Source organism: Schistocerca nitens, chromosome 4 (genome assembly GCF_023898315.1).
Source record: "Schistocerca nitens isolate TAMUIC-IGC-003100 chromosome 4, iqSchNite1.1, whole genome shotgun sequence".
NCBI classification, from domain to species: domain Eukaryota; kingdom Metazoa; phylum Arthropoda; class Insecta; order Orthoptera; family Acrididae; genus Schistocerca; species Schistocerca nitens.
This window is the reverse complement of record NC_064617.1, coordinates 973,930,295-973,957,692: the sequence shown is the minus strand read 5'-3', so window position 1 is coordinate 973,957,692 and position 27,398 is coordinate 973,930,295. Positions and strand designations below refer to the sequence as shown.

The 27,398-nt window shown below is 42.5% G+C and overlaps 1 protein-coding gene across 2 annotated transcripts in view; it reads left to right on the top strand.

Moving 5' to 3' along the window:
- Positions 1–27,398, top strand: part of LOC126253670 (epsilon-sarcoglycan) — a 108,458-nt gene that overhangs the window by 39,133 nt on the left and 41,927 nt on the right. For both annotated transcript variants that reach the window (XM_049955192.1, XM_049955191.1), the window contains exons 3-4: positions 9,895–9,973; positions 17,214–17,415. In XM_049955192.1, the coding sequence (XP_049811149.1) occupies positions 9,895–9,973; positions 17,214–17,415 (281 nt within the window). The remainder of the gene's footprint in view (positions 1–9,894; positions 9,974–17,213; positions 17,416–27,398) is intronic.

Here is a 27,398-nt window from a genome sequence, read left to right as displayed (position 1 = left end):
CACTATTGATGACAAACAACTGGAGACAGTGTCTGCTGTAGAATATCTATGTGTAACTATCCAGAGCAACCTTAAATGGAATGACCATATAAAACAGATAGTGGGAAAAGCAGACACAAGACAGATTCATCGGAAGAATCTTAAGGAAATGTAACTCACCCATGAAGGAGTAGCATATAAGGCATTTGTTCGCCCCATTCTTGAATATTGTTCATCTATCTGTGATCCCTATCAGGTAGAACTGAGAAGAGATAGAGAAGGTCCAACAAAGAGAGGCGTGTTTCGTCACGGGATCATTTAGCTGGCGAGAGAGCATTACGGAGATGCTAAAAAAACTCCACTGGCAGATGTTACAAGATAGATGTTGTGCATCACAGAGAGATTTACTACTGAAATTTCGGGACAGCACTTTCCAGGAGGAGTCAGACAACATATTACTTCCCTCCACATAATCTCGCGTATTGACCATGAGGACAAAATTCGAGAGCCAATACAGAGACTTACCAGCAATCATTCTTCCCACGCACTATTCACAAGTGGAACAGTGTTGAAGGTATCAGATAGTGGTACGGAAAGTACCCTCTGCCACACACCATTAGGTGGCTTGTGGAGTATGATGTAGATGTAGAAGGTGCCCTCCTATGCCAACCTGTTTATGAGCCATCTAGGAGGCCTTCCTAACATTCCAAAATCCCAAACTGGTGGTCTGGTTTAGGTTCATTGACAATATCTTCATGATCTGGTCTCAGGGCGAAGACACCCTATCATGTATTCACAGCCTCAGCACCTTGTCTCCCATCCGCTTCACCTGATCAGTCTTTCTCAACCTGGCATGCCACCTTCCAGGATGTTGACTACCTGCTCTGAGCACTCCATCCACAGCTCTGTCCACATTAAACCCAGCAACCACCAACAGTACCAGCAATTCAACAGCTGCCAGCCCTTCCCCACCAAAAAGTCCCTGTCATACAGCTTGGCCACATGGGGATGTTCTATCTGCTGTGACAAGAACTCCCTTGCCCAGTGTGCTAAAGGTCTCACAAAGGCTGTCACAGATAGGCTCTATCCCCTAGACCTATTCAGCAAACAGATTTCCCATGTCATATCCCCACACACACCCGATCCTCCCACCTCCTCCAAGAACCAGTTACCAGCTCTCTCTCATCACCCAATACCACCATGGACTGGAGCAACTAAACTGCATCCTTCATCAGGGCTTTGATTATCTATCTCATGCCCTGAAACATGGAACATCTTACCTAAGATCCTTCCCACACTTTGTAATTTGGTGTTCCATTGTCCACCCAACCTACACATTCTAGTTCATCCCAATGCCACTCTCAATCCCAACTCCATGCCACAGAGATCATATACCTGTGGAAGACCCAGATGCAAAACCTACCCAGTCCACTCATCCAGCACTTTCTATTACAGTCCTGTCACAGACTTCTCCTACCCCATCAGAGACTTGGCCACATGTGAGAGTAGCCATGTCATATACCAGCTCTGCTGCAATCATTTCACAGATTTTTATATTGGTATGGCTACCAGCCCACTGCCCGACAGCATAAATGGACCCGCAATACTGTGGCCGAGAGCGAAGTAGACCACCCTGAGGCACAACATGTGGCTGAACATAACATCCTTGATTTCAATTGGTCCTTCACTGCCCAGGCCATCTGGATCCTTCCCTCCACCACCAGCTATGCTGAACTGTGCAGCTGCGAGCTAGTCTTACAACACATTCTCCACTCCCAGAATCATTCCAGCCTCAACCTATGGTAACCTGCTACCTCCATACCCTCCCCACAACTGTTTCCACACCCCTCTGTCCTATCACTTCCTCCCAATTGATGTCACCTCACTCTCATTGTGCACTGCTCCCTGCCTATGCATCCATCAGTCTTTTCCCCTTCTCTGCTCTTCTGCATTTCTGCTTCCTGCCAGCCATCCCAGCCCCCTCTCCCTCCCTCCCCCATAGTCTCCCGACACAGCCTGACAGCCTTGTCCTATCATTGTCTACTCTCTGCACACTCCATCAACACGGTACAGTTGCATTCTGGCCCGAGGTATTTGACATGTGTACGTAAAGTGTGCATGTCTGTGCTTGTTTGTGTGATTGTGTGTGTTTTCCATTCCGAGGAAGGCTTTGACCAAAAGCTCAATGTGTAACAGTATTTTCATTTTGCCTATCTGCAACACAATGTGTCATCTTTATGGTGATTAGCAGTGTATCTTCTTCATAATATTGTTGGTATTCCAATGTGAACTTATCGTTGTTTTATTAAGTAACAAGTTGTATAAGCTAAATTTTGCCTTATCTAGACTAAGCAATCCTTTAATTTTTGATCATGTGTCTGTCTTTGTTTTAAAAACAGGTGAGAAAATTGCTAATCAAACCAGATTCACACATAACAAGAAACTTGAGAATTTGGCCAGGATAGGAATGCTTGCACCAATAGTTTTTGAATTTTGAATTCTATTTCAGAATGCTGAATTTTACTAATATTAATTTTGATAGGGAACCACAAAGATTAGACAAAGTAGGATTAGTAGTAATAAAATTAATTACAATAGCAACAGGAAACAGATTACTAAGAAGCTTAATAATGAATGTTCAATCATCACAAAGGTGGATAAAGGAAATAGCATGGTGGTAGTTAGTGCAGCTGAGCACAGTGCTAAAACAAAAAGCCTCCCCATGGGAATGGCACTATTAATGTTGGAAAGGATTTAACTCCCAAAGCACATATGAAAGTTAACAAAAAATTAAAAGAATGTAATGAAATTTTTGTACCGAGGGACACTCTGCAATTAAGAGCAATACACCTACTCTTAGGGCACAAATTAAGGTCCACAAAAAAGAAATACCTATTAGACTGACAGTTAACAGTGGAGTTAGCCCTTTCAGTAAAGTAGCTAAGAAAAGCTTAGATGTTTAGGAAAAACATTTCATTTTTAATCATCAGCACTGAATAAAGAACATTCATGAATTAGTTGATGAAGTTAAAGAAATACCTCTAAAGGCCAAAGTGAAATTAGTTACGTTGTATATAAATAACTTATGTAAAAATGTTCCAGTTGTTGAAACCATTAAAATCATTCAGAAAACCCTTATAGAACTGAATAAGTTGCCTAAAGAAGGAATTAGTGATTACATAGGATTCCTTGCATTAATCTTGGAATATAATTACTTTCAAGCAATAGAAATGTATATGTACAGAAAGATGGGTTTTGTCTGACATTTTATTAACTACTTGGAGAACAATTTTTTCAGGACAATCCTGAGTGATTACTAAAATAATGTACTATTTTAGATATGTTGACAATACTTCATTGTTAATTTGAGGGAATAATGTTCACATTGAAACAGTTATTATGTATTTCAACAGCCTATGTGGTAAAATAAAGTTCACATATAAAGTGGAGTCAGACAGCTCCATTAATTGAAACTTCCTGGCAGATTAAAACTGTGTGCCGGACTGAGACTCGAACTCGGGACCTCTGCCTTCGCGGGCAAGTGCTCTACCATCTGAGCTACCCAAGCACGACTCACGGCCATCTTCACAGCTTCAATTCTGCCAGTACCTCGTCTCCTACCTCATAAACTTCACAGAAGCTCTTCTGTGAACCTTGCAGAACTAGCACTCCTGGAAGAAAGGATATTGTGGAGACATGGTTTAGCCATAGCGTGGGGGATGTTTCCAGAATGAGATTTTCACTCTGCAGCAGAGTGTGTGCTGATATGAAACTTATTCTGGAAACCTCCTCCAAGCTGTGGCTAAGCTATGTCTCCACAATATCTGTTTTTCCAGGAGTGCTAGTTCTGCAAGGTCCGCGAAAGAACTTCTATGAAGTTTGGAAGATAGGAGACAAGGTACTGGCAGAACTGAAGCTGTGAGGATGGTTTGTGAGTCATGCTTGAGTAGCTCAGATGGCAGAGCGCTTGCCAGCAAAAGGCGAAGGTCCCAAGTTCAAGTCTCAGTCTGGCACAGAGTATTAATATGCCAGGAAGTTTCATACCAGCGCACACTCTGCTGCAGAGTGAAAATCTCATTCAGGTCCATTAATTTCTTAGATTTGAGCATTAAATTTCAAAATGACAAACATTCCTTTGGGATCTACAACAAACACGCATGCAGAGACAGTATTATTGATTACAATTCAAACCACCCCTGTCAACAGAAAAAATAAATATTTAATTTTGCTTCCGACCATTTATTAGAAATTCCAATGTTAAAAGCAGAACATTAATCTGAATTGAACACAATTAAATGTAATGCTAAAAGGAATAACTACCCACAATATGTGCAATAACGTACAAAACAAAAGACAGAAGGTAAATGGTTTCAAGCAAATTGATGATAGCAATAGGAATTATACTTGGGCACCACATTATGGAAAAATCAGTGATAGAATGCCTTCTGTTTTTAGAAAACAGAAAGTAAAGGTGTCTTTTACCAGCAAGAGTAACTTGGGGAGGGTTTTGAATAATACTGTTGACAAAGACAGTATTTATCATAGGTTTGTTTGTTTGTAAGACAGTGTATCCTGATTGTGATGTCTATTATATGGAACAAACTGGAAGGCGGCTTGAGGTTAGATTTGGCAGACATGTCATGTTAGATAGAATTAGTGTGGCTGAAAAATCTAACTTTGCCATCTACATTGTTGAAAGTGAACATGTCATTCCAGTTATGTCCTCGCATATGATGATGCTCAATTCATGTGAAAAGGGGAAATTTATGAGCCTGCTGAAGGAACTGGAAATTTTCTGCCACCAGCAGTCGTCTGGTGGTGTGCTGTTCACCGAACCAGTGTCAATGAGAACTCTCATTTTTGGGAAGTTTTTAAAAACTTCTTTGGGCATGGCCTGTGACAGCAGAAGCCAGCAAGTGCATTGGCCTGCCAATACTGGCCTATTATAATAGTATTCCTCCAGGGTCACATATGTGAATATGTTTGATATTAAGTAACATAAAGCTTTTTCTACATCAGTAGTCAGTGTACTGTAAAGCTTAATAAATTTAGCACCAAACTGAGCCAATAATGATGTGGTCCTATGGGAAACATGGGTATGATTGCAATGTAAAGTGTTATGTTTCTTGACTCTTATAATCTACCTACCTGCTGGTACATAAGGTCCCAAAGCTTCTGGTGTTTATTTTTAATTTGAGCTGGTGTTAAAACACATGCAGTTGTTTTTAAATAAGTAGTTTTTAGTAAAGTCAAACAATGGAAAATCAAGGATGGAATATAACAATATAATGAAAAGAATCGTTGCTACTCACCACATAGTGGAGATGCTGAGTCGTAGATAGGCACAATGGAAAGACTGTCACACACACACACACACACACACACACACACACACACACACACATATGACCACAGTCTCTGGCAGCTGAAGCCAGTAAATTTTTATTTGTGTAAGCAAGAATAATTGTGTATTTTTTTAAATTATTTGTTTGTGTTTTTAGGCAGCAATATGTACAAACTACTGTTAGTTCACGGCACAGGTCGACTGGTAAATGGGTAGTCACTGCTTTACAAATAAAACATACCATAACTATTTTTAGCAATGTTTTTATCTACTGTGTTTCGTGTGTACCAAATATTAGCCAACAGTGTATGAACAAAGCCTGTAAATTCTGTAGTCTAAACTACACATGTATGGGGGCTCTGCATATCATTATGTCATACACCGAGGTTAGCTGTGTAATAACTGTAAACAGTGGCTTCAGTGCGAACTGAAATAGTGACCTGGATAGCCAGGAGGGGCTATTTGTACAGGTAAATGATAATGATGACCTGAACTGCATCATACTGTTGTGTCACTTTATCGTCTTTTCATGTACAGAGCCCATACAACTATAATATGTTTTGTTTCATTCATGTGTCTTATTGTAATGTATTCTTACATTTTTTAGCTCTGGTGATAGCCATCCAATAGTTGAAATCTGGCTAGATCTGCAATAAACAGATTATCAGCAACTGATTGCTGTACATTTTTAGTTTTAATAAACACAGTCACTAAGCACACCCATTCCATGTAGAATGGAACCTGATAAAAGCATGACATTAGCTTGTATCCACATAGAGCTTTCTATTGAGTTTCAGAGATTTCTGAATTATGTCATAATAAAGGTAATATATCTTAATTACCTGACATTTAATTAATAGTTTTGACTAGTTAAATGGCCATCTTTAGGTCACATAATAGAAAGCAGTGTCTACATCAGCGAGAAACTTTGTCATGGTCATGTTTACAATTCCAATAGTTCACACACACACACACACACACACACACACACACACACACACACACGCACGCACGCAATAAGCACTGTTTCATTGTGTAGCATAATAGGTTCATCATATTCATGTAATGAGGCAACATAAGGAGCCATCTCATCTGTTGACAGTATCAGAAGATGCTATCCAGCTATAGGCAGTAGGCAGACTGGCCGGTACTTCCAGGTTTCTCAAGTGAATGCTCCTCTTGTTCTGTATTACTAAACAGCTAACAGCCTTGGCGGCACACTAGTGCAGCCGTGGGCATGGCCAGGGCTGGAGCTGGCCAGCACAGATGGCTGCAAGTCGGGCACTTGATGGAGGTTACGAAGGTAGATTTGGCTGTGTACCTATGGACCGTGAGGCAAAATAAAAGAAGAAAAAATAGTGGGTGCATCCTATATTGCAATCCCACTCTACAAACAGAATGTTTGCAATTTTTTTTGTGAAGCAAAAAGTACTCAACATTCATCATTCTTTAGCTAGAAGTTTCACAGAGTCCAAGTTAAGGATAATAGTAAATAATTGGAGAATCTTTCACAAGGTCCTGAATGTAGACACTGATTTCACTGTGAACACTGTTAAGGAGTGTTGTATTCTACCCATCTCTGTATGAAACAGAGATTGTGTACAGTTTATAGATTTAGTTAACAGATATCCTCCAGTTTCTGAGGATATTCCCCAACAAATATGCAATCATAGATTCAGTTCACACCACAGTTCACACCACAGAAACATACTTGCCCATTACTTTGTAGATGAAGGCACATTGTCAAATCAATTGAACTACAGTCTCTGAATTATATGTACATGTTGTGTTAATGAAATACACTCCTGGAAATGGAAAAAAGAACACATTGACACCGGTGTGTCAGACCCACCATACTTGCTCCGGACACTGCGAGAGGGCTGTACAAGCAATGATCACACGCACGGCACAGCGGACACACCAGGAACCGTGGTGTTGGCCGTCGAATGGCGCTAGCTGCGCAGCATTTGTGCACCGCCGCCGTCAGTGTCAGCCAGTTTGCCGTGGCATACGGAGCTCCATCGCAGTCTTTAACACTGGTAGCATGCCGCGACAGCGTGGACGTGAACTGTATGTGCAGTTGACGGACTTTGAGCGAGGGCGTATAGTGGGCATGCGGGAGGCCGGGTGGACGTACTGCCGAATTGCTCAACACGTGGGGTGTGAGGTCTCCACAGTACATCGATGTTGTCGCCAGTGGTCGGCGGAAGGTGCACGTGCCCGTCGACCTGGGACCGGACCGCAGCGACGCACGGATGCACGCCAAGACCGTAGGATCCTACGCAGTGCCGTAGGGGACCGCACCGCCACTTCCCAGCAAATTAGGGACACTGTTGCTCCTGGGGTATCGGCGAAGACCATTCGCAACCGTCTCCACGAAGCTGGGCTACGGTCCCGCACACCGTTAGGCCGTCTTCCGCTCACGCACCAACATCGTGCAGCCCGCCTCCAGTGGTGTCGCGACAGGCGTGAATGGAGGGACGAATGGAGACGTGTCGTCTTCAGCGATGAGAGTCGCTTCTGCCTTGGTGCCAATGATGGTCGTATGCGTGTTTGGCGCCGTGCAGGTGAGCGCCACAATCAGGACTGCATAGACTGAGGCACACAGGGCCAACACCCGGCATCATGGTGTGGGGAGCGATCTCCTACACTGGCCGTACACCACTGGTGATCGTCGAGGGGACACTGAATAGTGCACGGTACATCCAAACCGTCATCGAACCCATCGTTCTACCATTCCTAGACCGGCAAGGGAACTTGCTGTTCCAACAGGACAATGCACGTCCGCATGTATCCCGTGCCACCCAACGTGCTCTAGAAGGTGTAAGTCAACTACCCTGGCCAGCAAGATCTCCGGATCTGTCCCCCATTGAGCATGTTTGGGACTGGATGAAGCGTCGTCTCACGCGGTCTGCACGTCCAGCACGAACGCTGGACCAACTGAGGCGCCAGGTGGAAATGGCATGGCAAGCCGTTCCACAGGACTACATCCAGCATCTCTACGATCGTCTCCATGGGAGAATAGCAGCCTGCATTGCTGCGAAAGGTGGATATACACTGTACTAGTGCCGACATTGTGCATGCTCTGTTGCCTGTGTCTATGTGCCTGTGGTTCTGTCAGTGTGATCATGTGATGTATCTGACCCCAGGAATGTGTCAATAAAGTTTCCCCTTCCTGGGACAATGAATTCACGGTGTTCTTATTTCAATTTCCAGGAGTGTATAAATAAATGTAAAAGAACATACACAATGTGTTACGTTCTTCTGTTGCTGTACATTCGTTGCCACCAAGAGTCATATTCATTTTGTTCCACATTTTGTTTTTCAGGTTTTTGCCTGCATGCTCTTCAGATGAGAAGTCCTGCTAAGCAGGCCTCTTCCTAAATTTTATTATTTTTTTCATACTGAAGTCCATTATGACAGAAAGATCCTTTTGCATTAATGGAACGACAAACAAATAATCAAATGCACACAACTGGAATCACATACAATTTTGGCCACAGCGGCTCACTGGCCAGAGGCTAGTCGCATGATGAGTACTGGTCTGACGGGCCAGCTGGCCACAGTCAGCTACATGCATGTTACACATTCATCTTACATGTAAGTTTGGTTGCTTCCGACCAACAGCAAGTCTGGCAATGGTTGTGGCTGCACTAATGCACACCGTCTTAAAACAGTTACATGGTCCCATTTGCAGCTTGTCTATCTAACAGAGTCCAGTGGCAACAAAAATTTTATTTTCAGTATTTCATGTAATTATTGATTGAATTTAAAAATTTAAAATGCTGTCATAAGCTACTCATTTAGATGTATGATCATATGTTACAGATTTAACAAAATAAGTCGAATATTAAAGTTAGAAAATGTGAAGATGTCTTGAGGCAGAATAAATCACAACACACAGATTACCCACACTATATCCATCCATTATTAGAGAATAAAATCTCTTAGTGATTCGTGAAATCTTCTCGGGTGATCAGCCGAGTAAAGGCGTCGTCTTCTCGCAATGTTTCGAAGGGTTTCGTACCCATCATCTTCAAGCGAAGTCACTTCGCTTGAAGATGATGGGTACGAAACCCTTCGAAACGTTGCGAGAAGACGACGCCTTTACTCGGCTGATCACCCGAGAAGATTTCACGAATGGAATACGCTGAGAAAGTCTCAACTCTCTTAGTGATTTCCAACAAGCATTAAACATAATTTCAATCCTTTTCGAGACACTTTCTCACCTACAGCCCCAGAAAATAATGAAAGAAAAACAACTTTTCACTTACTAAATCAGAGTTAGATTCTGTAAAGCATAGGAGGCTAGTAGGAGTTACCACTATAACTACACCTATCCTAAAAAGTACTTAGCATATTGTAATTATTAAAAATCGTTGGGATGGGATTGGTTAATTTTGTTGCCATATAACAGCATTGTGGCAGTTGGATTGGTGAGTTGTAATTAGATGAATAATGAATAATAATTGTTGCAGATGGTTTCAGTATCCAAACAATGGAGTACTATGTGTTAAGTAAGATATTTTATTAAAGTAAGTATAAAATACAGTGATTTTTGTTCTTTACAGTTGGAAATTGTTGGACTAAACAAAGGAACATATGAAACACAGTGTGAGACAGTCTTGTTGAAAGTTGAAGAAAAACCAGGTCAGTTTCATGATGAAAAAATGTGCATGGTTTGTGTTATCTCAGAACAGTTAACAAATTTTTAATATTTTTAAGGTGATGTTCATTACAAATGCAGTAAAGATATTGCTAACAATGTGACAAACTTTCAAGAATGTCCAGAACCCTTACAAGAACTCCGGAGTGACATTATAGAACACAATCACAGATGAAGATTTGTTAAATGTTAGCCGTAGTCATACTTTTTTATTGAAATACTGCTAGGATAAGTGAAACAGAAACCAAAAGTAAATTTCTGTCATCTTAAATGACAAACTACATAGGAAATGTTGCAGTCTGAGAAGAACCATAAGTCTTTGATGTAAATAACCGAATTGACTGTAGAGATGATAGTGTCAACAAAGTTTATGAATGGGAAACTATTTTCTCCCAAAAATAGCCCATGAAATACATTGTTCATTGCTTTTATTGTTTATCAAGTATGGGAATGGGATCAGTGATCGGGATATAGAAAACTTAATTCCCATATATGTTGTAGCTCGTATACATCTACACTTGACACTGCATCCGCACAGAATGAAGTATAACAAAGAACTGATTAAAGCAAAAGTTAAGATGGAGGCTCGACAGAGCACTTAGAGTTCACAGATATTAAGTTTTGTGGTTGATACGAACTATCGACGCCACACAGCCACCCCCCCCCCCCCCCCCCCGCAGTACGGAGTACTACAGATGTTCAAGGGTGAGGGCATGTGGGCATCAGTGTCGGTGAAAATCGTGCGCGTGGGCAGGCGCACCACAGGTACTTCCATCTCGAATGAGGTGGGTTGTGCAGGCGGAGCAGCGAGAAGCAGGTCCACTTTGTAGTCAGTCAGCCAACGTGGCCAGATGAGATGGTGGCTGGCCCGGGAGTAAGTGGGCAGGGAAGTCAACAGCATGGTGGAGGCATATGTAGCCCTTAAGTGGATCAAGCCGTCCGTAGAAATGAAAGCACATAAAGATGTTCAGTCACACTCGCGCGGGAGTGTGAGGTGATGTGCAATGTTGATGTGTAAGGGACCATCCAATTGCGGGACTTCGGTATCTGTCAAAAGAATGAGCATTCTGCCGTCGAACGTCACTATAGAAACGTCATTCACTCAGTGCGGCGGCACGCTGGAGGACAAACTGATAGTAGGGCTGTGTGTCCCCGGCGTTGGAGGTGAGGGTGCGAAACCGGCGCAGGGTGAAACAGGGGACGAGGTCGGGAAACCAGCGAACGGCGGCAAACAGTCTTCGGTGGAAGAGGTGTGCCGTGAGGTTGATGGGAGCATGTCTTTGTTCTTGATCGAGGATGGATTGTCTGCAGAGTCCGACTGTGGCGGTGTGAGACCATCAGAGTCGACGAAAACTGCTTTCAGTCGATGCAGAGAAACTGTCTGTGTGTGGTCTTTAATCGTGATATCAGAAGTCGTGTCGCTCTGCCGCAGGACCTGGTAGGGGCCAAGATAAGGAGGTTGAAGAGGCTGACTAACCGCATCATCGCACAGCATGACATGGGAGCAGTCAGAGAGTGCGATGGGAATCTAAGTCTCAGGCGGTGGGTGACTGGTGGGCGGGTACAAACGCGTTTGTTGAAAATGTATGCGCATCCGGCTAGTGAAATCTGGCGAGGGGGTAAGATCCTCACTAACCTGGGGAAGAATAAGTTCTTGCCAAAAACAAATTCAGATATAGTCCCCTGTAGGTCAGGTTTATAGGTCGAGCGTAGACCAAGTAGCACCCACAGGAGAGCTTGCGACCAGAGACAATCGTGGCATCAAAGTGCCGTCTTGAGGGTGCAGTGCCATCTCTCCACCAACCCATTGCTTTGTGGGTGATAGGTGGTAGTGTGTATTTTTTTAATACCGCAGATATTGTAGAGGATGGCGGAAAGGAAGGATTCTAACTGTCGACCCTGATCAGTGGTGATAGTGGTCAGGTACCTGAAACGAGCGATCCACGAGCCAGTGAAAGCCTTAGCTACCATCTCGGCAGTAATGTTAGGGAGAGGGGCAGCCTTGACCCAGTGAGACAAATGGTCGATAGTTGATAAGATATATCTATGGCCCTCTGAAGGAGGAAGAGGCCCAATCAGATCAATATGTATGTGACGGAATCAATCTGCGGGAATGTCGAACTTGCCCAAAGGCGGGGAGGTGTGGTGGCTGATCTTGTTGTGCTGGCAAGCAACGCAGCTGCATGCCCAGGTTTGACAGTCCTGTTTGATATTCTTCCAAACAAAAGGTTCTGACACGGGACATGTGGTGGCTCGAACGCCAGGGTGGGCTAGGTTACGCAGGGCGTCGAAAACCTGTTGGCGCAGCCTGGGTGGGAGCAAAGGGCTTAGGGTGCCAGTCGAAGAATTACACCACACCTTGTCAGAAATGCCATTAAATTTAGCCTTTGTGAAAACAAGTGATGTTTGTGGGTCTCGTAGGAGAGCTTGAGAATCTTCGTCAGAAGCTTGGAGGGAGGCCAGATTGGAAAGATCAACGATGCAGGAAACAGCACTGATCCGTGAGAAGAAATCCGCAGCAAAGTTATCCGCACCCTTGATGTAACTGACGTCCGTTGTGAATCAAGAAACCAGGTCAAAGTGGCGGTAACGTCAATGGGGTGGGTCCTCAGGTGGGTTGCAGAATGCTTCTGCCAGTGGTTTGTGAGGACGAAAAACGGAACGTCCCTCGACATCGGGGCAGAAATGTTTGATTGCCTCGTAAACAGCAAGGAGCTCTCTATCAAATGCAGAATATTTTCTCTGAGCTGTAGATAGTTTCTTGGAGAAGAAATGAAGGGGAGAATCCACATCACCCTTGCGTTGTTGCAACGCTGCCCCCACTGTGATGTCACTGGCATCCTTAGTGATGAATAACTCGGCCGAGGGGTCAGTGTGGGTGAGTGTCACAGCTTGAGCTAAAGAAGTCTTCAGAGCCTTGAACGCCTCTAGCATCGGAGCAGCCCAAGAGACGGGTTTGATACAGGAAGTTTGTTTGCCTGATAGCACGTCAGTCAGGTGTGCCTGAACAGCGGCGGCAGAAGGCAGATGGCGATGATAGTAATTGATGGTGCCGAGGAAATGGCGTAGCTCTTTGTAAGTAGCCGGGGGCCGCAGAGACATGATGGCCTGCACAAGAGATTTGGGAGGCTGTATTCCGTCAGCGGAGACGGTGTAACCTAGCAAGGAGACTGACGCCTGGCGCAACTGAAACTTGTCTTTGTTGACCTTGACACTGTTGGAGTTCAAGGTCTGGAGGACCGTAGACAGATGATTTTCGTGTTCCTCCGCTGAGCTGCTGAAGACAAGAATGTCATCCAGATAAGCAAAGCAAAACTCGAACTGTCACAAGATAGAGTCAATTAAACGTTGCTACATTTGCGCTGTGTTCTTTAGGCCGAACGGCATGAAGTGGTATTGGAATAAACCGAGCAGCATGATAATAGCCATCTTAGGAATGTCTTCTGGCACCACAGGAATCTGGTGGTAAGCGTGTTTACAGTCAGTAACACTGAAAACTGTGGCGCCTGATAACATATGAATGAAATCATTGATGTTCGTCACTGAGTAATTGTCCATGACGGTACGAGTGTTTAAGCATCTGTAGTCACCGCACATTCAAAAAGATCCGTCATGTTTGGGGACGAGGTGGGTTGGTGAAGACCAGTTGCTATCTGAAGGTTGCAGAACACCTGCCGCCGAAAGTTCATTAATCTGCTTCTGGGCACGTGCAACTTGATAGGGTTGAGGCATTGGACCTTATGCCTAATAGGAGGGCCTGCAGTGGTAACTATTTTGTGTGTCGTTTCATCAGTGATGGAAGAAACTGAGAACTGCACATGAGATTGGTTAATGTCCTAGTGCCGAGTCTTCAGACGAGTAGGGCGCGACGAGCATAGCCGTTAGCGCGAGTGGGGTAAAGGTAACACAAAAGTCACATGTCTCTTACGGGAGCTCGGCCAAGCAATCTCGTTTAGGTGGCGGCACCATGGACTGCAGTTGCAGAAGCGAGGTACGAGCCGTGAATAGCTCGCTGCAAGTGATTGCGATGCGTTATTTCAGCTTCTCATTGTCCTGGTGGAGTTGCGTCGCCAAGTCATATGTGGAGGGGGTGGGTGCGCGCGCAGTGCCAAGCGAAGGGGAACGGACGGTGACTGTCCGCTGTTAACCTTGCACTGGACAACCGGCGTGGGCGAGAGCAGCACTGGCGTCGCACATGGGGTCACAATGGCCGCTGGGTCATGTGGCCGGTGAGTGAGAGAGGGAGAATGTTTATCAACACGTGCGGTAGCTGTCCGAGAGGTGGGCATGGTCGTGACGTGCGTGCAACTGTCATTAGCAGCACTGTTTGAAACACACTGCACTGGATGAGGCGATCGCGACGAGGGGGTTGGAACGTCACTCGCAAGTAAAGTTTGTAAACTAACCTGGTGAGAGTTCGAGCTAGGCTCAGCCGAGCAGTCTTGTTTAGGTGGCGGTGCTGTGGACTGCAGTTGCAGAAGCGAGGTACGAGCCGCAAAGAGCTCGTTGTAAGTGAATGTAATGTGCTGTTTCAGCTTCTTGTTGTCCTGGCGGAGTTGCGTCACCGAGTCGTATTCTGACAGTAGGTCAGTAACGCAGGCCACAATGTTGCCCACGGGGGTGGAGCACTCGCTTATGATATTGTATGTTGCAGTGGAAACAGAGCGTTGAACATAGGTGCGGGTACACGGTGTGTGAATGTTTGTAGGATGGTGGAGCACTGAACCCTGTACAACTTTCGGGGATAGTTCGTAATGAGACAAAAAATCCATACCGAGGATTGGTTCATCGATGTCGGCAATTTAGAATGTCCATGGAAAACGTAGAGAAAGAGGTGGGGTCACTGTAACCTTTACTGAGCCTGAGGTAGGTAATGTTGATGCATTGACAGCTCATAGAAGTGACTTTGTCTGTGAAGAAGCGGGTGGAGCCATCGAAGTAGGTATGATCGACATGTCAGCACCAGTGTCAACCAGAAAAGTTAGACCTGATGCAATGTCAGTCACATAGAGACGACCACTCGGCTGGGCGTACGAGTGAACGGAGTGTAATGTAAGAGGACGCCCGTTAGGTTCCCCACAGGACTCGGCGTCTCTTAGTTCCTGCAGTCGGCATTTGGGTGTTGGCATGGCAACCTGCATTTCTTGGCATCGTCGCCGAACACTTTGTGGTACCAGCAGAAAGGGTGAGCAGGGTGAGGAGGAGGTGGAGACTGTGACAGTGGTGGCGGCTTGCCCTCGTTGATTTTTTCTGATAAATGGACCGGTATGTAAGGTGCGTGGGCGATCCTGGAGTGCTCGGACAGCAGAGAGAGTGAGCCGATGCTGCCAGGAGAAGTAGATAAGGTGACGGTGGAGTGAGCCCTGCCTCTGCCGGCTGAAGGTCAGTATGCAGGGGCGGTTGTGCCGATGAACGGTGTGGAATGAACTGGCTGATGTTGCTACAGTATCGAATACAACTGGTCAGCGATGCATAGGCGGGAGCCGATGGACTTGAACGAGTGTGGTAACAGATGGATCTGTAGGTCGGTAGGTAGTTTGGCAGACCACACAGCCCGTAGCATGGCTTCAGGCATAGGTGGTGCCACAGTTGTGAGGGGGTGTGTTCCCTCAGGTGCTCCGTGTAGAGAATCTTGATTATTAACTCTTGTGGCAAGCAAGCATGTCGTTCCATTATAGCCTTCTTTGCAAACTCGTATTTTGATGCAGGCGGCAGCGAAAGGAGCAGGTCACAAATCAAATCCGAGTGGTCGTGGAGGTGTGTGACAAGGCAGAGAAACTTTGAGTTGTCGTCAGACACATGATGTAACTCGAATAGATGCTTGGCGAGGGTGAACCAAGACGCTGGGTTGTCCTTGTGTAAGGGCGGTAGCTTGGGCAGGCGGGGCGGCCAGTAGGGGGTGATGATGGTGTCGTCAGTGTCTCCTGGGTTAGTGGCTGAACTGAGGTTAAGTCAGAGGCCGGCACGGTAGGCCCGGATTTAAACCAGGCAAGCGAATCCATAGTAGCTTGACCTTGCGTGTCAACTGTGATACATCAGTTACTTATGCTTTTCAAAGAGAAACAAAGTATGAAAACAGAAATAACGTGAAGGAATCTGATTAAGTAAATACAAGTAAAAAGATCCATATAGAAGGGATGGATAATTTCAAGCAGTTTTATGTAGTGGGCAAAAGTGTCTGCTATGTTACAACAGAAATAATTTTTACTACATGAGAATTTTAGGTTTTGTTAAAAATGCCCTTCAAAGTAACCAATTAAGTATATAGGGTGTCCCAGGAGGAATGGTCAATATTCAGTGATATGACGGATTATCATTCAATACAAAAAGTCAAGTAAATATGAGCTCTAAAATGCATACTGTAAAGAGCTATGATCACTTGTTCAGTAGTAGAGATGTGTTTCACAGCAGCAAGGATGATGAACAAGTGTTCTTGCTCTTATGGTATGCATTTTAGAGCTCATGTTTACCAGACAATATTTTTTTTTTTTTTTTTTTTTTTTTTTTTTTTTTTTTTTTTTTGTTTCGGTCCATACTATGTCAACTCAAAAGTATGGAAATCAAAGAGGTTGCATTAAGAGAGATTTGTTTCACAGTATCAAAGATGAAGAAGTGCTCATAGTTCTTAAGATATGCATTTTACAGCCCATGTTGACTAGACATTTTTACTTCGAATGATTGTTCCCGTCATATCACCAAATATTAAGCATTCCTCCTTAGACACCCCATATATCGAGTGGTTGCAGTCAGTCTTGGATTTATAATAAGATCAGTGAGTTTAATAGAATTATATCACAACCTTACCTCACCAATTGTATCTTTTCCATATCCCATTACCAGTTTTTCATACTCTGGCCCTCCACATCTCTCCTGTGTAGTACCTATTTCCCCTCAACATTCCTGCCAGGAGTCTCCTAAACTGCTTCAACCACCTGAAAAGGGAACAACAATGTGCTTTCAACTTGCTTCATGAAATACAGTTTTGGTAAACATTTTTGGAAACAGTGACTTCGTAGCAGCTGAGGAGAGCTCCGCCTATCATCCTCCAAGGAAGCCATGGGTCTGAAGATGGTTATATAAATATAACGGAAACCAGTCACCTATGTTATTGAGACATAAGTGTTGGGATCAAGACTGAACTTTAGTTAAAATATAATTGCTTCATGAAATATTACAAAGATGAAACTCTTGCAGTTGATCACATACCAATAATTTTGTTTCCAGATCCAGCAAAATATGAAGTCCAGCTGAAGATTGATAACTTGAATGTTGAGGATATGTTTGATGAACTTAGAATGAACAGACTCTTAGACGTGTTTCGAAATAATCTGTGGCCACAGAGCCATGCTGATTTATATGTAACGTTCCTTGAATCAGCTGTGCAGCTGGGAGCCAGATTACCTTTGAGCCCAAATGAGAGGGAGGGGTAAGTTGAATGTTTTGAACTTTAGCTAAGAGTTAACTTCATTAAGAATTTATTGTAGCACATAGTGCCAATGGCATAGCCTTCTCTTCCCATGCCATCTATAAAGTAACACTCACTTCTTGGCAGACAGCAGCTGAGATATGTTAAAAGTTTGGCCATCGCAGTCCATGTGGTGTGTCAAGTAAGGTATGAGCAAGCACAAATAACTATTGAGTGGAGCTGGAGGCAAGTGAACACTTGGAGTTTGGATTTTGGTAGCCACCACATAAAAATGCTCAGCAAATGCCATGGTTTCCCATGATCACACAAAGCCAATAGCAGACTTCATGTCCGACATGAAAAAAAAAACCCTTTCTCAGAAGTAGAGTCTGTATAAGGTAAATGTGTTGGCATTCATTTTGATAGGTTCATGATTTCTCCTCTCGGTGGCTAGCTGATTGACGGAATGACAGATCTTGAGATAAGTGATCACTGGGGACCTAAAAAACTCATATTTTAGATAAAAGTGAATTCTGCCATAAAATGCAAAAGTGCAAGATCACCTAATAAATGATATTGCATAGTGAATTGTAGATTAGTGGGAAAGCTTCATATGTCAATCTATCAAATAAGATGGAACAAAGTAGAAATGATGATAATGATGGTGATGATGATAGTGATGATGATGATGTATCTAGAAGATCTATTGTATCAGAGATAGAGTGGAATAGCTTATCTCCTACTTAAAAGTATCGAATATGTAACCGATTTTCAGTTACTGTATTGCACATCATCTGCCAAAGCCCAATTTGGAGAAATAATGTGTGTGACAATATGTCTGCAAACTAAAAAGTGCATAATTGTAACAGCTTATCAGTGAGCTCACTTGAAGCTCTGTTGCCAGGCCAGTTGTGGGTGGTTGAATGTTTGTATAAGGTACAGACTGCATAATGCAACATATGACTCAGTGGGGGGATCTAGCATCTTAAACCAATGAAACATGTGCATTTGACTGCTAGGTGAAGTTCAAAAGTTGGTACATTGTGCGCAATGTAACTTGGTGGTTTAGGTGGTGGTTGTTTCAAACTATGGTTGTATAGGCACAGATAGAGGGCAGACCTGAACTACCTTGCTCATAACATTGTCAACCCCAGTAAGCAATTGCATGGTAGCCTCTACCAAATACTTTATGTTGTGCATTGCCCTTTGTTTTCTTTTCTTATTTTGAAATGAGTGAAGAGACTAATCCTGGTTCATTATGGAGTTCAGTTACAATGCTCACAACACCAGAAGGGATTGGCAATCTCTCTGACTACATATCATTTCTGCTTTTGCATAAAAAGAGAAAGCAGGTTTAGGCTGGGGCTGCCCTGCAAGAGGGAGGGGGGGGGGGGGCTTGTTTCCCCACATGGCTCCCCTCCCCTCTGACATTCATAATTCTAGTTTGTTTACACTCGCCGCTGATTGTCAGTTTATAGTGTTTGCACTCTGCTCTGTAGCAACCAGAAAACAAAATCTGTCAGTGCATTTTGACCCACTGAAAATCTTCCCCTAACAAGCAAAAAGAATTATTGCAATTTCTGCTTCTACGCTCAGGAGTTATACTCTGCATGACAGTTTCTTGCACACATGCACAGTGTGTCCATTCCACGTGAGTTCATGGTCTATTACAAACGCAACAGTTTCACAGGTTCTACATTTTCCAGGTATGAATGTTGGCAGAGTCTGCTTACCAAATGAGTACACTTGGGCGTTGTCTGCATTTATGATGAAAATATGTACAGGCAAAACTCAGCATACCAGTATGTCATGCAGCCTCAGAAAACAAACGTATCTGAACAATGTAGAAGCTGTGAAACTGCTGGGTTTTGTAATATACCACAGACTCACATGGAATAGACACACTGAGCAAGTATGCAAGAAACTGTCTTATGTAGTGTTCCTCCCAAGGAAATTAAGAAGCGTAATTGCTGACCAGTATCTGTTAACTGCATATTGTGCCCTCTTCCATAGTGAAAGTGGCGATTCAGCACTTGTCTCCAAGCACAGGGACATCCTGGCATCCATCCTTCCCAAGGAGGTTAAAATAGTCGCTAACCTCCTTGACAGAACGTATTCTGACCCATCCTATCCTAACATCCTTGATCCCATCAAAAATGCAATGATTGAGATCAGACACACTGTGACCAAACTATTGTCCAATGTAATCTGGCAAACCTCTGTTGGCACGACTGTGACTGGACCAGTGCCCAGTATGCCCAGTGGGAAAGAGGGACCTGTGTGTTTCTCTTTCTTTTTCTGACAAAGACTGTGGCTGTAAGCTTTTGTGTAAGTGTCTTTTAACTGTGGCTGTCTGCAACTTAATGTGTCATCTTTACAGTAAGTAGCAATCTATCTTCTCCCACATTGTTAACACATTTACAACATCTGTGTACTTGTTAATACATCTGTGTAGATGTTCGCATATCTGTGCGGGTGTAAGTACATCATAGGCCGTCTGATTTTAGTGCAATGATTATAAATATTTCTGTGGGCTCGGGTGTCATTAGTGTGGCGTAGTGGTTAGCATTGCTACCAGGCCTCAAAACCAAGGAATGTCACAGCATAACCACACTCAAGTCCAAATCCAAAAGTTGGATCATCAGTGTAATATAACACTACAAGCACATTTATGAATAACATCAACACAGGGCCAGAACACAACTGATCTTGTGGATGGAGAGTGCAGTTATTTACAAAATTTGTAAATATTATAGAAATGATAAATAAGAAATAACAAATAATTGCTGGTGGTTGGGTCTCATCAGATCATAGTTCCTCATATACAATAGTCTGTTCATAAACTGTAATCCTCATTTGGTCATTTCCTCATTCTTCAAAGCTTCTGTTGTTTTCATCTATGTTGTATCTTCATCTGTTGAGCAGCAGTGTTGTTTGGTGCTGCAGTGACTAAGGGGCTCCGGAACACCCTATACGTGCAATGTTAAAATAACGCTTATAAATTACATCTTTCCTCACAAAGTATTTGAGGTAGGAAGTTGAACATTTTACAGATTATTTATTGGAATATGGGCTACAACTTAACACAGGGATTTTACAAAATTTTAGTTCAGTTATTAAAGATGATTTTTTTTCAATTGTAATGAAAATTCACAACTTTTTTTGCAATTTTTTATTTATATATTCAAAAATATACAGTTTTTTTGGAAAAAGGCTGTGTTAAATTATGCAGAAGGTACTGTGTAACATTTACTGAAAGTTTGAAACAAATATGTTTGGAAGATCCTTAGAAAACATGTAATTAGTATGAGAAAATAAAAGTTTTGGGAATCGAGCGACAAAGATTGGATTAACTTTTTAGTGCATTCCAGGTCCATAGGATGGATTATCTTCATCCTCTGCAAACTCCTCCTCCAGCTTCCTCTTGTTCCTCCTCCTGTTTACTCTTGCTTGTATTTCTAGACTCTTTACAGCCCTGTCTGCAGCCCGAAGGCGTTCCTTGTCTAAAGCAAGCATCGCTCGTACCATGTTAGAACCTATCTTCATTCCCATATTTCTAAATACCTTGCACCTTACAATGTTGCCAACATTTCTCCTTTTCTTAAAAGCCTTCAGAGGATTTCTAATAACTTTACTTTTACTCATTATTATACTTCAACAAAACAGAGACTCAAGAAACAGAATTAATTACGAATATTTTCGAGATAACGACAGAGTAAATAAACATGAAACAATCGACAATCACACCAGCGATATATATTGAACCATCACAGGTTAGCCACAACACATACTTTATCTCACATCACTAAAATGTACCTGATGAACACGGACGTTAATAATAACACCGTTTGACAGCAGTTTAACAGCGCCACAGTGGGTCACGCCCATGTAGAACACATTTCAAAAAAAATTTAAAAATAGTTGTAGTCTTCGGAATTTAATAAATTATATATCTATTAAAAGGTCATAGTCTGCAGATTCAGAAAACGCAAAGAAGTAAAAATTGAACTTTTCATGATTTTGAGCCTTTCCGGAGCCCCTTAACTTAGATTTCCCTCATGGTACTGTGTTCTGCCAAAGGAGTCCTTCAAATGCAGTCAGTGTCTTTGTGTTTGCATCCAGTTTTGCATACCGCTGTGACATTATACTCCTGAAGCCTCAGTGTCTATCTCACCAATTGACCCATCGGGTCCTTCAGGCTAGTCAGCCAGCATATTGAATTTAATTAATGAAAGGAGAAAATACAAAAGTGCAGTAAATGAAGCAGGCAAAAAGGAATACAAATGTCTCAAAAATGAGATCGACAGGAAGTGCAAAATGGCTAAGCAGGAATGGCTAGAGGACAAATGTAAGGATGTAGAGGTAAAATAGATACTGCCTACAGGAAAATTAAAGACACCTTTGGAGAAAAGAAAACCACTTGCATGAATATCAAGAGCTCAGATGGAAACCCAGTTCTAAGCAAAGAAGGGAAAACAGAAAGATGGAAGGAGTATAAGAGGTTCTATAGAAGGGCGATGTTCTTGAGGCCAATATTATGGAAATGGAAGAGGATGTAGATGAAGATGAAATGGGAGATATGATACTACGTGAAGAGTTTGACAGAGCACTGAAAGACCTACGTCAAAACAAGGCCCCGTGAGTAGACAGCATTCCATTAAAACTACTGATAGCCTTGGGAGAGCCAGCCCGGACAAAACTTTACCATCTGGTGAGCAAGATGTATGAGACAGGTGAAATACTCTCATACTTCAAGAAGAATATAATAATTCCAGTCCCAAAGAAAGCAGGTTTGACAGATGTGAAAATTACTGAACTATCAGTTTACTAAATCATGGCTGCAAAAAAACTAACATGAGTTCTGTAAAGGCAAATGGAAAAACTGGTAGAAACTGACCTCAGGGAAGATCAGTTTGGATTCTGTAGAAATTTTAGAACACGTGAGGCAATACTGACCCTACAACTTATCTTAGAAGGTGCTTAAGTAAAGGCAAACCTATGTTTCTAGCATTTGTAGACTTAGAGAAATCTTTTGACAATGTTGACTGGAATACTCTCTTTCAAATTTTGAAGGTGGCATGGGTAAAACACAGGGAGCGAAAGGCTATTTTCAATTTGTACAGAAACCAGATGGCAGTTATAAGAGTCGAGGGACATGAAAGGGAAGCAGTGGTTGGGAAAGAAGTGAGACAGGGTTGTAGCCTATCCTAGATGTTATTCAATCTGTATATTGAGCAAGCAGTGAAGGAAACAAAAGAAAAATTCGGAATAGGAATTAAAATCCATGGAGAAGAAATAAAAACTTTTAGTTTCGCCGATGACATTGTAATACTGTCAGAGACAGCAATAGATCTAGAAGAGCAGCTGAATGGAATGGACAGTGTCTTGAAAGGAGGATATAAGATGAACATCAACAAAAGCAAAACGAGGATAATGGAATGTAGTTGAATTAAATTGGGTGATGCTGAGGGAATTAGATTAGGAAATGAGACACTTAATGTAGTAAATGAGTTTTGCTATTTGGGGAGCAAAATAACTGGTGATGGTCAAAGTGGAGAGGGTATAAAATGTAGATTGGCAATGGCAAGGAAAGTTTTTCTGAAGAAGAGAAATTTGTTAACATCTAATATAGATTTAAGTGTCAGGAAGTCGTTTCTGAAAGTATTTGTATGGAGTGTAGCCATGTATAGAAGTGAAACGTAGACGATAAATAGTTTAGACAAGAAGAGAATAGAAGCTTTTGAAATGTGGTGCTACAGAAGAATGCTGAAGATTAGATGGGTAGACCACATAACTAATGAGGAGGTATTGAATAGAATTGGGGATAAGACGAGTTTGTGGCACAACTTGAGTAGAAGAAGGGATCGGTTGGTAGGACATGTTCTGAGGCATCAAGGGATCACCAATTTAGTATTGGAGGGCAGCGTAAATGGTAAAAATCGTAGAGGGAGACCAAGAGATGATGCACTAAACAGATTCAGAAGGATGTAGGTTGCAGTAGGTGAAGAAGCTTGCACAGGAGAGAGTAGCATGGAGAGCTGCATCAAACCAGTCTCTGGACTGAAAACCACAACAACAACAACAACATAAAACTAAGCACGAAATTAGATTTGGTGCCATATTCTTTAAAACTGATGGCCAAACTTCCTGTTTTATGAAAATGCAGATTATACTCACATATGTTAATGGTAATTAGTTAAGAACAAAATGAATTTTAAGGATGCAGATGGCAAAACAAGAGGGGAAGCAAAATTATCTCAGCTTGTTTTGTCACAAACTTTATTTTGTACATTACTTTTTTCCTTTTATCATTATCTGTTATTATTCCTGGACATTATCGTTATTTTTTTCACGACATAACCAGATAAATTTAAATAAAGAGTGTTGTTAATTGATCCAGTGTGTTTACTGTAGTAGTATTTCCTTGCACTGAAATCATTTACTCTAATACAGTACATATGTACTTATTCATTCATTTAAAGCTACTCTTGTTTCATCATGAATCACTGCCGCTACTTATGTGAGTTTTTAATCCCTGAGGTGTCGCTGGAGCCGTTGTGGTCAGCCAGACACCAAGGTGGGAAGTGGCACTTCGTCATCCACTGTTGTTGGCCATTGCACGGGGGATGCCGGTCGTTCATGTTCTGTTGACGTAGATGGTGACGACAAATGTGATGTGGAGCTGGTGGAAAGATCTTCCAGGGCCCACCTCAGCTTCATACGGTTGATGGCCAGCATTGTCTGTTTGCCGTCGATCTTGATTCGAAAACTGTTGTCGCTGTGGCTGATGACTCAGTATGGGGCCTTGTAAGAGGGAGGGAGTGCAGGTCGGAGCATGTCGTCACGCAGCATGATCATTTGCGTTGTGACCAGTGCCTTGTGTACGAAGTTTTAGGTGGTGCTGTGTGGGGCCTTGGTGGCGGAATGGTGATGCGCTGAATTCTTCTGTGTACTGCTTGTAGTAGTACTGGTAATGGTTGTGGGTTGTTGTCCATGCCTCCTCAGATGTTAAGTCCCATAGTGCTCAGAGCTATTTGAACCATTTTTGTTGTCCATGGGTCATGTGAAAAGGTCTGCCGTTAGTGTGTCCCTCTGTATAGCAATTCAACAAGTGACCCCTTTAGATTCTCTTTAGCAGCAGTGCACACCCCTAGAAAGACCCAAGGGAGTGCTTCTGCCCATTCACTGCTGTGATACGTGAATGCTTTAGTGAGGCCTCTAACTGTTGTCCTTAGTCCACCATTATTGTGAGTGGTCAGTTGAACTGGACAATCCATGTATGCACATGTGCCATAGCTGTGGCTTCTGCCGTAATGTCGGTCACCGGAGTCGCTTCAACCCATCGTGTTATATGATCAGCCTTGAAGAGGATGTATTTTTGTCCTGATGATTCCAGTAAAGGGCCGATGAGGTCCAATTGAATGTGACAAAATTGTCCCCACAGAATTGTGAAATGGCCTATTGGCAGTTACGCCTGACAGCCGACTTTGCTTTGTAGACAAGCAGTGCACATGTGTGTCCATAGCTTTGTGTCTCTAATGTTTGGCCATATGAAGCAGTTAGTGACAAGCTTGAGATAGTCCTGTTGGAACGATATGGTATTGACCCATGAGAGGTAGTCTGCTCTGTGTTATCTGCTCCCCGTAAGCCCCATAATTACAGTCGTTCATAGCAGACTGAGAATTATAGTCCATGTATCTAAATTGTCTCAGAGTAACTAGTGTTGACAGATGTCGAATCGCATCCATGCATGGCATATGGACTGTATAAATCACAACCCCTCACCCATCAGTATCTTCATTGAAATAGTGGATGGCTTCATTTATTGCTAAAAGTTCTTGTCAAATACAGAGTACTTTTGGGCTTTTGATAGCTTGTTGGAGAAAGACTGAAGTGGTTGCACCTACTTGTTGGTGATTTGTTGGAGTACTGCCCCTATTGCTATCTCGCTGATGTCGGTAGTGATCGTAAGAGGCGCGCCCAACACCTGGTGCACTAAAGCCACTGCTGAAACCAAACTGTTGCCCGAACGTGCAAAGACCACTTGCATGTCTTCAAACCATGTGAGCAAGCAATGTCTGTGGGTGTTTTATCCTATTAATGCATCAGTGAGGGGAACCTGGATGTCTGCTGCATGTGGGATATTTCTCTGGTAAAAAATTAAGATTCTTAGATACCACCAGAGGTCATGGAATGTTTGTGGTCACGGAAGATTTCATACGAGCATCAACCAGTCATCTGTCAGTCATATTCCTGAAGCGGAGACAGTTTGTCCTAGAAATGTGACTTGTTTCTGGCAAAGCTGTAGTTTGTCCTTGTTGATTTTGATCTAAGGCACCAAGGACTTGTTTGAGGTGCCTGTCATGTGCTTCATTGTTTTTAGAGATCACTAATAAATCTTCTATGTAGGCATAGCAATTAGGGACATTAAAAACCACACTGTCAATGAAATGCTGCCACATATGTGCAGCATTTTTAGTCTGTATGACATTACCAAGAACTTGAACAAACCGAAAGGTGTGATGACATCATTGGATCGACTGCTTCTTTTGCAGCATTGAGTTTTTGAGGATCTAGTCTACCCACCTTGTGTCATATCATGGGCCCCAGTGAGTTATAATCCTACGGACCATTCCGTTCCATATAGCACACAAATACACCGTTGAGGGGACACTGGTGTGGGCCAGGGAGACAGGCAAGACAGAGTGCAAAGTATACACATATACTAAATATGATAACATTTGCTTAGGTATTAGTGCCTATTACTTAAGTCTAAGTCCTTTTAAGTTAAGCATAGGTATGAAATCACCTCTTAAGACATAACCATATTAATCAATATTTCAACAAAATATAAGAATATTTTCCCTTACAAAAGTTAACCAAACCATAACTACCACCCTGCAGAAAAATTTTAATACCCTCCCAGGTGTGGTTATCTGCTGAAACTCCCATTATAAAATTTACCACACCAGCGCACAAAACTTAACTCCTAGTTGTATATTAAATTTCCATTAATGTTAACTGAGCCATTAGATATTTTCTTTATATAATCAATTTCATGTTAGGCAGAGTACTGATATGTGAACACTGTTTTGGTATGGACATTGCTGCCCTGAACATGGCTTTCATAGTGGACATATCTAGGAAGGGTTTATGTTCTTTTAAACTTTAAAGTAACAACATTGGTACCTACTCTATTAGCCCTACTATCTGAGTACATTCAAAATAGCTGTACACTGCTGTAAGGGAAACGTCTTGTTACCTTACACAGGTATGTAAGGTACACTGAACTCAGAAATGTGAACAGTTCCCCTCAGAACTACCATCTCTCCAAATCTTTAACACACTAAATGATAAACACCATTGATGCAGAACTCCTTTTAAGGCAATTTAAAATAAAATTGGTTCATTAACCATCATAGCATTTTATGTTAAGACTACCTTTGAATCTTAACATTAATTAACATTGCTTAACACCATTTCTAATGCTAGTCCCCAGCTTGGTTGCATAAGAAAAAAATTGTCCTATCAACAGTATCCTATTGTATCAGTTAATTACTTCCATATTTTCTCCACTTTGACTAAGCAAATCTTAATGTTTCTCTCAGTCCCTGAAATTATGGATAAGTGCTATTGCCTTATCCCTGTTTGTCATATATCCAAAATGTTACTTCCTCCTAAGTTTCCAGTATACAGTTTAGAGCTTCAGAAGATTCTCTCTCTCTCTCTCTGTCAACATCCCTCCCTCCTGTGCGCCAACAATGAACGGTTGTGGTGGACTTGATAAGACATCCTGTAAAACTTCACTAAATGCCTTCTCTGAAAACTACCTAGGACAGATAAATAGGAACTCCACTCATGATGGAAATATATTGTATGTAACGAGAACAAATAGACTTCATCATCTGCAACAAGCTTGATTTTACTATGAGCAGTGTCTGCAAGGTCATTAATATACAATAAAAACAACAAGGCCCCAATATGCTTCCCTGGGGCACACCCAA